The sequence below is a fragment of the Ursus maritimus genome, unplaced genomic scaffold (genome assembly GCF_017311325.1).
Source record: "Ursus maritimus isolate PB19 unplaced genomic scaffold, ASM1731132v1 scaffold_3, whole genome shotgun sequence".
NCBI lineage: Eukaryota > Metazoa > Chordata > Mammalia > Carnivora > Ursidae > Ursus > Ursus maritimus.
This window is the reverse complement of record NW_024425563.1, coordinates 58,594,202-58,610,954: the sequence shown is the minus strand read 5'-3', so window position 1 is coordinate 58,610,954 and position 16,753 is coordinate 58,594,202. Positions and strand designations below refer to the sequence as shown.

General features: G+C 35.1%; 1 protein-coding gene across 6 annotated transcripts in view; it reads right to left on the bottom strand.

The window, feature by feature from the left end:
* The window catches only part of DGKB (diacylglycerol kinase beta), a 604,621-nt gene that overhangs the window by 513,342 nt on the left and 74,526 nt on the right, over positions 1 to 16,753 (bottom strand). For 3 of the 6 annotated variants that reach the window (XM_040644224.1, XM_040644226.1, XM_040644228.1), the window contains exons 2-3: positions 7,572 to 7,648; positions 3,689 to 3,709 (exon numbers count right to left, since the gene is read on the bottom strand). In XM_040644224.1, the coding sequence (XP_040500158.1) occupies positions 3,689 to 3,709; positions 7,572 to 7,648 (98 nt within the window). The remainder of the gene's footprint in view (positions 1 to 3,688; positions 3,710 to 7,571; positions 7,649 to 16,753) is intronic. The other 3 variants (XM_040644225.1, XM_040644227.1, XM_040644229.1) reach the window with 1 other exon arrangement.

Below are 16,753 nucleotides of genomic sequence, written 5' to 3'. Positions count from 1 at the left end.
GTGTTCAAAAATCAAACTGACTATAAGCTCAAAGACATACACAACACACAATGTTTAAAATTCTGAGAACTGCTTTTTCATTTTTTTTTTTCTTAAGGAGCAGCCACAGACTATTTAGGGAGATAACATAGAGAATCTGCAAAGAATTCAGACTGAGGGAGCTGCTCAGATGTTGCTGCCAAATTGGCATGGATTCAAAACACATTTCTATATGCCTTTCATTATTATATCTGACCATCTGGATCCTTTGTTTTTAAATCCCTGCTAATACTAAAGAAATAACACCAGCATTCATCCAAGTAGATTCAAAGTGAATGAAAATAAATGTCATCACTCTATCATTAATTTATTCTGGTGCTTTCAGGATGGAGATTTTCTCATATTCAGCAAATGTTCGTGGTACACCCACTTTGTACTAGACTCTGTCCTAGCTGTTGGGGTAAAGATGCTACTGGCACATGCAAAAATCCTTCTACCAGAGGCTTACCTTCTAATAAAGGGAATAAGGAAATAAAAAAATAAATAGGCTAAATGTACATTTGACAGTATTAAGTTTGTAGGGAAAAAAAGAAGGAAAATGTTTTTATATTTTGGGAAGGGGTGCTTGTAGTTTTCAATCCGATGATCAGGAAATGAGAATCTGTTCTTTGAATACAGCTTTACAGGAGATGAGGGAGTTAGCTTTGCACACATCTGGATAAAGAACATCTCAGACAAAACAGGTAGTGCAAATGTCCTGAAGTATAAAAATACTCTTGTTTTAGAGGCATTTCTATAAAAGCCAGTGAGGAGGGGCAGGGGAGCAGAGCAGAAGTGAGGGCAACTACAGTAGCAGAAAATACATTTCCGTGTGTTTATTATAGAAGGTTAGGGGAGAAATACATCAACTGTGATATCACCTAGCCACTTCAAACAGTCAAATCATTAAGTTTTCAATTTAGGATACAATATTCCAGATGGCCCACTCTCAAATTCTACATGTTGTCATAGATACGAGATAGTATATTTTTTGGCCATATCGAGATTGGATCCTCAGTGCGGTTACAAGAAACCTATAAGAAGCTATTCAAATTGATGTGTTTAATTATGATAAGATGTAGCTAATTAAGCTCATAAGTATCTATGTAAATATCTTCTCAAACTATTTTTACATGGTTCCAATCTAATTGAGGTCACATATTGAAAAGAAAGTTACTATATATTTCAACAATAATTAATATATAGTCAATATGAGCTCATTAATACAGAATTACAGAAGGTATTTTATTATTCAGTTTGGTGGTCTGTTTTCAAAATTTTGCTCTGGTTGTGCGATGAGAGGAGGAAAAGGACTGACTTTGTGGTGAGAGTCATAGGGAAGAGAAGCAGAAATACTGGTTAACATGTTACTTCCATTCCTTGCTAACTAACCGCCCTGGCATTTATGCAGTTGAGGGAGGAGGAACAGATACAACAGACACAATAACTCTAATACCAGGACAGCATTCTGCATTGTGGCCAGGCTTGGCAGAGGAAACAAATCACATCTTATGTCCTCCACTCATACCTCATGGTAGAAGGAAATCAATTTAGAGTTGGAAAGACATCAGAGTTCTATTTTCTCACTTTATAGTTGAGAAAAGAGAGGCTCAGAAAATAAAGGTGACAGGATTGGTTGGTAGTGTATCTCACCAATCCCCACGTTTACTTTTCATGTATATTCTAGAACTTTTGTAAGAAATCATGTTTGTCACTAAAGCGTGACCAACAGCCACTGCCTTTAAACACCATTGGAACACCAATACATCAGGCACGGAGCTAACTATTTTATATACACTTTAGAATTTAACCTTCTTAACAACCCAATAAGGTCAATATTCTTTTCATTTGATAGCTGAACAAACTGAGGCTAGTAACTTGTCTAAGACTTGCTAATATGTGGCAGATGTGGGATTTGAACTCAGTTCAGTTGGACTCCTAAGACTACGTTTTCTCTGTTATACTTTCCAGATGCTTTCTTTAATGGGAAAAGTTGAATTTGGTTCTGGAAGGACAATTATAGCTTACAATAAAAGGGTGTTTATATCATTGCTAATAATTATATCAGTGTCAATATTCTTGTTAAAGACATTTAAAATATCACATTAGGCAACAGCATTACCAAATGTAGGTTACTAATTCCCAGGTTTCTTATTAAGGGGATGAAGCAACTCAGTTGTCTAAATGTGAAGGTTATACACATTAGCAGAATCTCCAGTGCAGAGTACCCAGTGCAAAGATAAGGGAAGCCCAGGGAACTATGAAATGTAACTTAGCCTTGGGCCAAGGATCATCTACTAACAGGAAATGTAAAGAGAAAATCCTACACTCACAAAACACTGAGAGACCAAGAACACCACAGAGCAATAACTACACATGCCCTTCTCCTGCCCACTCCCCGCCGCCTTTGGCTAACCTCAGGTTCCCCTGTTCCTTCTATTCTGCAACTGAAATTGCTTGCCTACTAAACATCTCCATTTGGAACAAAGACTGAGCAAGGAAAAGGAAGAAACTCATTCCGCTAACCCCAAGAAACAGCAGGGATAATTTTGACACCAATTTTCAGACAGCCTCTAGTAGGTATGCAGATTATGCAGAAAGGTGTGTTTGTTGACCAAGTTGTTCAATAAATATCCTTTAATAGATAAATCCTGCTGCATAGAAGCAGCCATTTACTCTGAAGAGTTGCCTCCTAAAACCATAAAGCCCATGTAGTCTGTCTTTGGGGGATCTGGTAGGTTTCCACAGAGGTCAGGGATAAGATCAGGGACATGTCATCCTCTGAAAGAGACTAGTGAAAGTCATTGCCATCAATGAGTTGCCATTTCAATCCTGCCTCATCCTAAGAGATTGTAGTATGTAGGACCTGTATCTAAGTCAATCAAGATCATTCTGGTATAACCAACTGTACTGTAACATGTTGGGGATGAGATCACGGTGTTTGCTGTCATTGAAACCAGAGGAAAACTTGTGAATAAAAAGCTAATACATATCGGTTACTTTCTTAGGGAGACAATACTATGGTTTTAAGTATCTCATGCATTTTGATAAGAGATATTCCTAGTATGATAGAAAAATCCATTCAGAGATCCCCAAAATGTGTTGTAATTCTATGCACCAAGCTGAACTATGGACCCAAAACTTGCTTTAGAAAATGGGCTTTACTGGGAGAGAGTGACTGAAGCAACAGATGGGTTACTCTTTTTCCCAGGAAGGCAAAGATCAGTGGCTTTTCAGTTCAATTTCCCTCACAGATTCTAATAACACTATAGATGCGTAACCTCCCCCAAAAGAAATCCCTACCAATTGCATTTACATGCAATTATAAACTTGCTATTGTAAATTAATAAATTAAGACTTTCATTAAGTAAATTATTTTATTGGAGTCTGATTATGTTTTAGTGAAATTAGAAAATTAAATTCAAGAATCTACAAAACTAAGCCCACCTCTAGACCATCTCTGATTCCATTAAGGTATTAGTTCTTCCATTTGAGGACTTTGATTTGAACAAATATCAGTCAGTTATAACTTTATAAGGATTACAGATAGCCTTGCATATTGTACGAATCTTAATGGTACAAAAGTACAGGTCAGTGATACAGATGAGAAATTCATAGCTCATATCAGAATAAAGAAAGACAGATTTTAATAGAAAAGAAAATGTCTTACTTGGTTAAGAATGTCTTGTTTCTGTGCATGCAAGGAAAGAAAGAATACAGGTGTTAATGTAAGATAATTTATACTCATCATCTCATATTGCTGATAACTTAACTAAAAGGTCGATTTTACAGATTGATTTTAAAACATACCCTAGATCCATGGATCTCAGAATGTGGTCCTGAAACAGTATCATTATCATCAACTGGGAAACTGATAGAAATATACATTTTTGAGCCTCACCCTAGAAACATAGAAACTAAGGCGAAGACAGGAGAGCAGGCAGCAATCTGTGTTTTAAAGAGACCCCCAGGTGATTCTGATACAAGCTAAAATTTGAGAATCATTTACTCAATCAATCTTGGAGTGTAATAAGAGAACAGTTCTAATAGGAGATAAATATAATGAATAACACATATAAAATGATTAAAACCTTCCAGAGAAGATTATGATAACACAACAGTATATATAAATCTATATTAGATTATTAATGTTTATTTCCCACTCTTAATGCTTCCATCTTTGAGAATAACATGTCTCGCCCATTACCATGTCTTTAAAGATAAACATCTTCCCATACATATACTACTACTTAATTTCTTCCCATGTCTTTAGACATCATTGGAACAATTTAGTATTGAATTTGAAATCCAGGGGAAAATATATACATAAAATATTATATTAATCTATTTTATATTAATATTATTAATTAATATTAAATAATTAATATTACTACCTTAATATATATTTACTTATACTATACTATATATATTTTTCATATATAAAATGCAACGCCAAACTGGTTCTTTCTCATATTATCACATTTCGTTACTTTCATGAATCATTTATATCTGAGATTTCCTGACTATATATTACTGTGAACCATCTTACCGAGACTGGATGGCTACTACAAATTAACTATAATCATACTCTTAATATTATATCATTCATACAAGATTAGCTGGAGACAATCTCTTTACCTTGTTGGGCATGAGTTAGTAGTAATTACATGCACTGGAATATGCCATACTCATTACCTAAGAAATGCCTTTCAATGTATGTGAAATACCTTTCTCTTCCCCTTACTCTCATCTCCCAACCGCCTTGCCTTTCATTCTATGGCCCAGACAATGAAGTGAAGAGGAAAGGGCATTATTCTTAAACTGGGATTCCGGACACTTAGGTTTTAATTGTGGCTCTTGTCATGAAACTAGCTGGTTAGTCTTGGGAAAGTCATTTTACTTTTCCTACAGTGACTTTCCTCATTTAAAAACTTTATAATCTTATCTGTTTGGGAATCTCAAGACCTTCTTGAAGTTTTTATTCTTAGGGAGTCTTTAGAGGCATTGTTCAGATTTTTATATATATATTTGATTCTGTTATTTTTTTCAAAGAAACACTGTTAAATGATCTTTAAAAGATACAGATTAAAAATAAATGACTCATCCATATAACACACTTAATATTTCTTCTCCTTTAAACAGACATAAACAGGTCACATATTCATTGTATTAAGCTTTTATAGAGACCTTTTAGAACTCAGTAATTCAAGTAAATGATAAGAAATACAATGCACCTACCATTGAAGCAGCTTTACTTTATAAGAAAAGAAGCAAGTAAGAGATATTTAGCCTGTTCTTTCTTTTTCTTTGCAAGTACATTTTATATGGATGATATATGCAATATTTATTTTAGAAAACAAAGGGTTATTTATTCTAAAAGGAGTGTAGATTACACACTTTTCAAAGTTTTCTTGCATAATAGTAGTCATCTCTGACAACAACTTTAAGATTAACCTGACTGGTCAACACAGAGTGATAATTTCCCATGTGAACAGATAGTATGAATTCTGTCATACTGTTAGAGTAACCTTTTATAAACTGGATGAAGTCATGTACTGAAGAGAACCTCAAGGCATTAACGATTTCTTTCTCAACACTGAATATTCCTAATTACTTCCTATTGGCTTTTGTAAAATACATACTATTGTTTAAGAGTCATGTAAGCTTTAATTGTTTTGGGGTATTTTTTCCCCCTAAAGGGAAAAGACCTATCAGTGTTAAATTAGAGAGTGGTTTCACTCTTAAATTAGAATTATTCTGGGGTCATAATGAGACCTAACTTTTTTTTGTTTTTCAACTGTTCATTATTTTAATAATTCATTTCAAGAGCAGATCTCTGCATTTATGGAGAGTTATTACATTATTGAAAAGGCTGACATCATATGTGTGTCTAAGAATGAATCTAGTAAATACCTCAATAAATCCAGTGTACAGTGACTGATAATCCTCATGAAATATATAATATCAGTAAGACCAAGTCTTAAGAGTCTTTTAAATAAGAAATCATTGAAGCAAAAAGGCTACTTTGCAAACAAGATCACATTCCAACTGAATTTATAGCCAGCAGCTATCTTTAGGGAGGAAAAAAACTGATTTTATCTTTGTAGATAGACTAGAAAACATGCACATTTTCAAGTATGGTTGGGAATGTAAATATTAGTGATATTTTCAGGTCTTATAGCAATTCCATAGAGTTGTCATTTTTAGCTTTCCCACTCTGCATTCCTGGTCTTTGAGATTTTTGGTTCTACAAGCTTATCTGGCAATTTTTTTTTTTTTCTCTCACACTGTGGTATCTAGGAAAATAAAATATGAGGGAAATGCAGGCTGGATATCTGCTTTTGTTCCTGATATAGGAAAATGGGAATGGCTTTAAATTGCCTTATTTTCCCCATCATTTTTAGGTTCTAAGTATTAACTTTACTTGAAAAAGGAAATAAATCTTAGGTTAAAGTCTTTTACAAGGTACAGTAATATATCAGAATATAGACAGAATAAGAAAATATGGCATAAAAAGTAGCTATTAGAAATACTGGAAGGAAATTATAAAACAATATGAATGCTTTAAGGTTAGAATTGGAGATTTGGTTTTGACTAAAATGTAAATTCTATAAATCCCAAGGAAATATAATATTGAAGGAGAACCAATAACTGTGCTCTTATAAACAAGCAAAACCATAATGACAATGAAAACAAAAACAAATCATATTTTAATCAGCAAACAAATCTATGTAGCTGGCTAGATAATACATCCAAGGGAAAGGTTCTCTTGTAAAGGGTAATTTGTTTTAACTCCCATACAGTGGACTATCACTTGGTGAAACTGCAAAAGGACTCACAGCTAAGATGCTCAAACATTTAAAACATAACATCTCTCAGCTAACAGTAAATGGAAGGTTATTTAACAAATAATTAGGAAAGGAGAGACACTCATTCAAGCCAGGTGTTCAAAAGCCATCAACAGGACAGGAAGTTTTTATAAGGAAGGAACTTCAGGGACTTGTTGGCTTACTGGTAGTAGGTTAAAACAAGATAGGGGAAGAAGTTCCTCACTTTTTATCCAAGCTGGCTTTTTAAAATTACACACCAGTTATATTCATCGCAGAATCTTTCTGTAGTCAAGGGAATAATTCTCCAAAAGGAGTAACCCTCCTGCACCCCACCAGTGTTCATTTGGGGTTAAAATTTGTAGGTCACAGAGTAAGCAGTAGGCATGCTTGGTCTTCCCTTCCATCCATCCTGATCATACCTGACCAAGCAATCTCAGAATTACAATGTATTTAACGTTTAGGAAAAGAATCAAAGGCTGTATTACAGATGACCTATACTCTTTTCAAACACGCACTAGAGAAATATTACTTTCATTAGCAAATGGGTTTTGAATGAAAAAGGTAGTATACTATTTTATGTGTTTTCCAGAATAGAATTTCATTATGAATTTCATTTTGTTTACGGTATGGTATATGGTACATACATTTCCAAAGACTCTTCTGTAAGAAATACCTCCTCCAAGTGTATATATGAAAATGATATAAAGAAAAAAAAAGCTTTACCCCTTCAGGATTATACTTTGCAAGCACACCATTACCATGGAATTCTTCAAGAACATCCTTTAATTTCTTTGTAGAATCTATAAAGAAATAGAGAACACAAATTGTTTATATATGCCTACTGTGGTAAAATAACCCAGTTTAGAAACAAAGATCTATTAAAATATAATCACCAAGAGATATTAAATTTTAAATGCACAAGTAAAACTTCTTTATCATTTTTGAAAGGCTATTTGGTTGAAAAAAGCAATCACACCAAAAAAAGAAAGGAACAGAAAAAAGTATGTTTTGTCCAAGTGTATTGCCTATGTACTAGGCAATACCATTAGGCAAGGCCATTACCTATATATTGTATGAATTAAGAGCAAATATATAAATAGGTAGTATCTTCTCCCTTTGTTTTGATAACATAACAACTAAATGAATGAAATAAGCTTTGTTTAAACAGAAAACATAGGCATTCTTTGTTGAACTTTACATCTAATGCAGTGCATTTTTCATATTTTACTCCATTAACTAATAATAACCCTGCTGGACAAATAAGAACATTAAAATGTATAGCTAAGCCTCAATGGTGAATGCAGTCAGAGGCAAGGTATAGATTTTAGTATTTGGCAGATATTTTTAGAATTTTCTAAATACACATAAAAAACAAACTGAAGTTTATTTTAATTCAATTAAGAAATAAAGTTTGGGGTGGGAAAGAAACAAAGTTTAGGAAGCTCTCTACTTGCTAGATGGGATGCTGCCCAATTCATGAAGTGCTTAATAAAGCCCCTTAGGTCTCCAAATTAAGAAGAAAAAAAAAAAAAAAACACTTAGATATGTTACCAAGAGATTTTTAATTCGCTTTTTCGATTTTGAAATATTTTTAGGACATTCATCATATCGAGACTGTGACAAAAGAATCCTTTGTTAATATGGGAAATTATGTCATGAAAGAACATAAATATTATTAGAAAATATATATATAAATAGAATACAAATATATGCATTCAATCTATTAAAACAATACTCTCATAGTTCTCAAAATATAATTTGATTAAGCAATCTCAGACTTACAACATATTTTAAGTTAGAGAAAAATAACTAACAAATACTGATAAGTCATCTAAATATTCAATCAAGCTTGAATAACAGTGATAAAACAAGGCTGAAACTGGGAAATAAGCAGAAGATTCTTAGTTTTCCATTAGGCAGCAGGGCATGGATATTATTTCCTAGCATATGAATATAATCCTCCCTGCCTTTCCCCAAGGTTCAGTGATATTTGTGCCACCATAAAATATTTTCAAAAAATACTAATTTACAAATTAGTTAGAAAATTAACTCTTAGATGCCCACCCAGTGCATCATGCCTATATTTTATAAATTACACTTTCATTTGGAGTATAAAATTTTGTTTATGTTGCAAATTCTGCAGAGGATTTTTAAGTGTGACTGCTGTTTTTATTGCATTAAAATTCACATAACATAGATTCATTATTTTAACCATTTTAAAGTCTACAATTCACTGGGTTTTTTAGTACATGCACATTGCTGTCCAAACATCACAACTATATAATTTCAGCATATTTCCATCACCCCCCAAAAACTCCCATATTCTGGGCATTCCATTCAACTGGAATCATATAGTTTGTTGTCTTTGTCTGGCTTCTTTCACTTCAAGGTCCATAGATGTTGTAGCATGTATCAGTACTTCATTCCCTTTTGTAGCTAAAAAATATTCCATTTTATGGATATACCACATTTCGTTTATCCATTCATCAGCTCATGTACATTTGAGTTGTTTCCATGTTTTGTATACACTTAAGCAGAGAATTGCTAGGTCATAAGAAAACCTAAATTTAACGTTTTGAGGAACTGCCAAACAGATTTTCACAGGGCTATATACTATTTCACATTCCTACCAGCAATGTATGTGAATTCCAATTTCTCTACATCTTTGCCACACTTGTTATTTTCTAGTTTTTCTTTTATTATAGCCATCTTAGTAGTCATGAAATGGTTTCTATTTGTATTTCATTAGGTATTTGTTAATGACTAATGATATTGAACATCTTTTCAAATGCTTATTGGTCATTAGTGCATCTTCTTTGAAGAGATGTCTCACCAAGTCTTCTGGCTAGCTTTTAATTTGGTTGTTTATCTTTCTGCTGTTGAGATTGTTTGGGGTGCATGTGTGTATGCTATACCATGTTTGAAGCTTACACAGTTTCCTCTGTATTTCTTTTTCAGTATATATTTTGCTAGCCCTTTCCATACTAGGATCAGAGTTAATTTGTTATGCCTGTCTCTTGCTAGATTGTAGGCTGCTCTGGGGAGCAGTACGTTTTCATTTTTTCATAGCACTCAAATTTTTGTTAAAGATGAAATAATAACATCATAATAAATATTGTGATTCAATTGATCTATTCCTAAATTACCACAAATCGTAGTAATTACTTTGACATTTACCTTGGCAGAAACATAAACTACTTTAGAGACCAGGTTCTATATGAAAGAGAGATATGAAGCTGATTCTTTATTCCTGAATCCTTCTTTGCCAATGATAAGGCATTATTCTAACTTTGCAGAACACCTTTTACTTCTTCACATTTATAGATGTAGATGCAGAGCCTACTGTACATACCTATATACACATATACATATCCAGATGCACAAACTCTAGAATAACATATCCCAAAGATATGTTTATTTTAACCATATCTGAGCCCCATGGTAAAATGGACGGGCAAGAAGAAAATTTGCTTATACCTAGGCCTTCCACAGAATGTTAGAGATACTGACTAAACATAGGTTTCTCTTTTTTTTTTTTTTTCAACCTCCTGTCTCTTTATTTTTACATCTAATGGTCATTAAATTCTGTGTCTTTGGCACCCTTTTTATTTTTTTTATTTTTTTTAATGTTTTTTTATTATATTATGTTAGTCACCATACAGTACATCCCTGGTTTCTGATGTAAAGTTCGATGATTCATTAGTTGTGTATAACACCCACTGCACCATGCAATACGTGCCCTCCTTACACCCATCACCAGTCTATCCCATTCCCCCACCCCACTCCCCTCTGAAGCCCTCAGTTTGTTTCTCAGCAGCCCATAAGAAGGACTACGTTTGACATCGCGACCTGCCACATACACTGTGGGCACAGAGGCACTGTTCATTTTTATGGTGACTTTGTGAAAATTAGACAAAGATGCTCCCTCTGGGTGGGCAAATTAGAAACAGATGCTGTCTCTTGCAGACCTCGTCCCCAGGGCACAGAATCTGGCATATGCGAAGGTGGCTGCATTTATCCTCTCTGACCCCAGAGCTGGGTGCCTCTGTGAAGTACCCAGTCGTTACAAGCAAACTGGTCAAACTCTATGACATCTCTACGTTTTGGAAACAAATGTTGGAGCAAAACAATTCTCTTTACTTGGTGGAATGTATTCTCATACTTCCTACCTTTATAAATGCAAGTTATGACCCCAAACTGTTTTGCAACTCACTACAGAGTCTCTACTTGGAATTTGGAAAACATTGCAACAGAGGTTTTAAGAAGTGGGCTCTGAAACCAGAGAGCTTGGCTCTGATTCCTGGCTCTACCATTCACTACCCGTGTCCTCCAGCAACTCTCTTAGCCTTCCGTGGCCTGAGTTTCCTGCTCCATCAAAATGGATACACTGTAGAAGGGCATGACCTTTATACGACTGATGTGAGAGTGAATGAGTTAATGTATTTAGGACATCTAGAATGTGGCCTGACCCATGGCGGCTATGTTAGCTATTATTAGTACTAGTGATTGACAATTACAAGTTCGCTGAGCTTCCTCTTCAAACCCAATTCTTTTTTTTTTTCCTGTTTTTATTTTTTTAATTATTTTTTTAAAGTTCCATGATTTATTACTTGCGTGTAACACCCAGTGCACCATGCAATACGTGCCCTCCTTAATACCCATCACCAGCCTACCCCATTCCCCCTCCCCGAAGCCCTCAAACCCAATTCTTTCTGTACCACCGCAGCATTGAGAGGTACAGGGGAAACCAGGGCAAGAGGGTGCATGAAGGGGATGGCCGCAGTAGCCACCCAGTCTGGTTGGAAAAAGGCTACACTGTTGCAGGGGGACCCTGCTGTTGGCTCGCCTTCTTGTCCTAAGGAGGCTTATAACATTGTAAGACTTTGCAGGTGAAAATAGGACACAAATTGTAGCGCAATCTACAAACATTTACAATTACTATTCAAGAAGCAGTGATTAAGTGATCACTCGGGTCAAGCGTTGTGCATCCTGCTGCGGATTAATTGGCTGTATTCTGGAGAAGTCCGGGAGGAGCCGGGATCACGCCCTGAGCCGAAGGCAGACGCTTAACCGCTGTGCCACCCAGGCGCCCCCTATTTTTCCATCTTTTTGTGTCTTCCTCAATGTCTTTCAAGAGTGATTTATAGTTTCTAGAATATAGGTCCTTTACGTCTCTGGTTAAGTTAATTCCAAGGTAACGTATGGTTTTTGGTGCTATTGTAAATGCAAGATCCTGGCTAATAGAATCCAACAATACATTAAAAGGATTATCCATAATGACCAAGTGGAATTCATCTCTGGGATGCAAGGGTGGTTCAACATTTGCAAATCAATCAATGTCATAGATTTTATCCAGAAAGAAAAATTCAAAAATCATATGATTCTCTCAATAGATGCAGAAAAGCATTTGACAAAATACAGCATCCTTTCCTGATTAAAACCCTTCAGAGTGTAGGGATAGAGGGTACATTCCTCAATCTCATAAAAACCATCTATGAAAAGCCTACAGCAAATATCATTCTCAATGGGGAAAAGCTTTCCCTTAAGATCAGGAACATGACAAGGACACCCACTCTCGCCACTATTATTCAACATAGTACTAGAAGTCCTCGCAACAGCAATCAGACAACAAAAAGGAATAAAAGGTATTCAGATCAGCAAAGAAGAAGTCAAACTCTCTCTCTTCGCAGATGACATGATACTCTATATGGAAAACCCAAAAGAATCCACGCCCAAACTATTAGAAGTTATAGAGCAATTCAGTAATGTGGCGGGATACAAAATCAATGCTCAGAAATCAGTTGCATTTCTATACACGAATAAGGAGACTGAAGAAAGAGAAATTAGGGAATCCATCCCATTTACAATAGCACCAAAAACCATACGTTATCTTGGAATTAACCGGAGACGTAAAGGTTCTATATTCTAGAAACTATAAATCACTCTTGAAAGACATTGAGGAAGACACAAAAAGATGGAAAAATATTCCATGCGCATGGATCGGAAGAATTAACATAGTTAAAATGTCCATGCTACCCAGAGCAATCTACACTTTCAATGCTATCCCGATCAAAATACCGAGGACATTTTTCAAAGAACTGGAACAAATAGTCCTTAAATTTGTATGGAACCAGAAAAGGCCCCGAATCTCCAAGGAACTGTTGAAAAGGAAAAACAAAGCTGGGGGCATCACAATGCCGGATTTCGAGCTGTACTACAATGCTGTGATCACAAAGACAGCATGGTACTGGCACAAAAATTGACCCATAGACCAATGGAACAGAATAGAGACCCCAGAAATGGACCCTCGGCTCTTTGGGCAGCTAATCTTTGATAAAGCAGGAAAAAACATCCGGTGGTAAAAAGACAGTCTCTTCAATAAATGGTGCTGGGAAAATTGGACAGCTACATGCAAAAGAATGAAACTTGACCACACTCTCACACCATACACAAAGATAAACTCCAAATGGATGAAAGACCTCGATGTGAGACAGGAATCCATCAAAATCCTAGAGGAGAACATAGGCGGCAACCTCTACGACATCTGCCAAAGCAGCCTTTTTCATGACACATCTCCAAAGGCAAGAGAAACAAAAGATAAAATGAACTTGTGGGACTTCATCAAGATAAAAAGCTTCTGCACAGCCAAGGAAAGAGTCAAAAAAACTAAGAGGCAGCCCACAGAATGGGAGAATATATTTGCAAATGATGCTACAGATAAAAGACTGGTATCTAAGATCTACAAAGAACTTCTCAAACTCAATACGTGAGAAACAAATAAATCATAAAATGGGCAGAAGATATGAACAGACACTTTTCCAATGATGACATACAAATGGCTAACAGACACATGAAAAAATGTTCAAAATCATTAGCCATCAGGGAAATTCAAATCAAAACCACACTAAGATACCACCTTACACCAGTTAGAATGGCAAAAATAGACAAGGCAAGAAACAACAATTGCTGGAGAGGATGTGGAGAAAGGGGATCCCTCCTACATTGTTGGTGGGAATGCAAGTTGGTACAGCCACTCTGGAAAACCGTGTGGAGGTCCCTTAAAAAGTTAAAAATTGAGCTACCTATGACCCAGCCATTGCACTACTGGGTATTTACCCCAAAGATACAGACGTAGTGAAGAGAAGGGCCATATGCACCCCAATGTTCATAGCAGCATTGTCCACAATAGCTAAATCATGGAAGGAGCCGAGATGCCCTTCAACAGATGACTGGATTAAGAAGTTGTGGTCCATATATACAATGGAATATTACTCAGCTATCAGAAAGAAGGATTTCTCAACATTTGCTGCAACATGGACGGCACTGGAGGAGATAATGCTAAGTGAAATAAATCAAGCAGAGAAAGACAATTATCATATGATTTCTCTCATCTATGGAACATAAGAACTAGGTAGGGGGAGAAAGGGATAAAGAAAGGGGGGGTAATCAGAAGGGGGAATGAAGCATGAGAGACTATGGACTCTGAGAAACAAACTGAGGGCTTCAGAGGGGAGTGGGGTGGGGGAATGGGATAGACTGGTGATGGGTGTAAGGAGGGCACGTATTGCATGGTGCAGTGGGTGTTATACACAACTAATGAATCATCGAACTTTACATCAGAAACCAGGGATGTACTGTATGGTGACTAACATAATATAATAAAAACATTAAAAAAATAAAAAATAAAAAGGGTGCCAAAGACACAGAATTTAATGACCATTAGATGTAAAAATAAAGAGACAGGAGGTTGAAAAAAAAAAAAAGAGAAACCTATGTTTAGTCAGTATCTCTAACATTCTGTGGAAGGCCTAGGTATAAGCAAATTTTTCTTCTTTGCCCGTCCATTTTACCATGGGGCTCAGATAGGAGTTAAAATAAACATATCTTTGGGATATGTTATTCCTAGAGTTTGTGCATCTGGATATGTATATGTGTATATAGGTATGTACAGTAGGCTCTGCATCTACATCTATAAATGTGAAGAAGTAAAAGGTGTTCTGCAAAGTTAGAATAATGCCTTATCATTGGCAAAGAAGGATTCAGGAATAAAGAATCAGCTTCATATCTCTCTTTCCATATAGAACCTGGTCTCTAAAGTAGTTTATGTTTCTGCCAAGGTAAATGTCAAAGTAATTACTACTTATTTGTGGTAATTTAGGAATAGATCAATTGAATCACAATATTTATTATGATGTTATTATTTCATCTTTAACAAAAAATTTGAGTGCTATGAAAAATGAAAACGCATTGCTCCCCCAGAGCAGCCTACAATCTAGCAAGAGACAGGCATAACAAATTAACTCTGATCCTAGTATGGAAAGGGCTAGCAAAAATATATACTGAAAAAGAAATACAGAGGAAACTGTGTAAGCTTCAAACATGGTATAGCATACACACATGCACCCCAAACAATCTCAACAGCAGAAAGATAAACAACCAAATTAAAAAGCTAGCCAGAAGACTTCTGGTGAGACATCTCTTCAAAGAAGATGCACTAATGACCAATAAGCATTTGAAAAGATGTTCAATATCATTAGTCATTAACAAATACCTAATGAAATACAAATAGAAACCATTTCATGACTACTAAGATGGCTATAATAAAAGAAAAACTAGAAAATAACAAGTGTGGCAAAGATGTAGAGAAATTGGAATTCACATACATTGCTGGTAGGAATGTGAAATAGTATATAGCCCTGTGAAAATCTGTTTGGCAGTTCCTCAAAACGTTAAATTTAGGTTTTCTTATGACCTAGCAATTCTCTGCTTAAGTGTATACAAACATGGAAACAACTCAAATGTACATGAGCTGATGAATGGATAAACAAATGTGGTATATCCATAAAATGGAATATTTTTAGCTACAAAAGGGAATGAAGTACTGATACATGCTACAACATCTATGGACCTTGAAGTGAAAGAAGCCAGACAAAGACAACAAACTATATGATTCCAGTTGAATGGAATGCCCAGAATATGGGAGTTTTGGGGGTGATGGAAATATGCTGAAATTATATAGTTGTGATGTTTGGACAGCAATGTGCATGTACTAAAAACCCAGTGAATTGTAGACTTTAAAATGGTTAAAATAATGAATCTATGTTATGTGAATTTTAATGCAATAAAAACAGCAGTCACACTTAAAAATCCTCTGCAGAATTTGCAACATAAACAAAATTTTATACTCCAAATGAAAGTGTAATTTATAAAATATAGGCATGATGCACTGGGTGGGCATCTAAGAGTTAATTTTCTAACTAATTTGTAAATTAGTATTTTTGAAAATATTTTATGGTGGCACAAATATCACTGAACTTGGGGAAAGGCAGGGAGGATTATATTCATATGCTAGGAAATAATATCCATGCCCTGCTGCCTAATGGAAAACTAAGAATCTTCTGCTTATTTCCCAGCTTCAGCCTTGTTTTATCACTGTTATTCAAGCTTGATTGAATATTTAGATGACTTATCAGTATTTGTTAGTTATTTTTCTAACTTAAAATATGTTGTAAGTCTGAGATTGCTTAATCAAATTATATTTTGAGAACTATGAGAGTATTGTTTTAATAGATTGAATGCATATATTTGTATTCTATTTATATATATATTTTCTAATAATATTTATGTTCTTTCATGACATAATTTCCCATATTAACAAAGGATTCTTCTTTTGTCACAGTCTCGATATGATGAATGTCCTAAAATATTTCAAAATCGAAAAGCGAATTAAAAATCTCTTTGGTAACATATCTAAGTGTTTTTTTTTTTTTTTCTTCTTAATTTGGAGACCTAAGGCTTTATTAAGCACTTCATGAATTGGGCAGCATCCCATCTAGCAAGTAGAGAGCTTCCTAAACTTTGTTTCTTTTCCCACCCCAAACTTTATTTCTTAATTGAATTAAAAT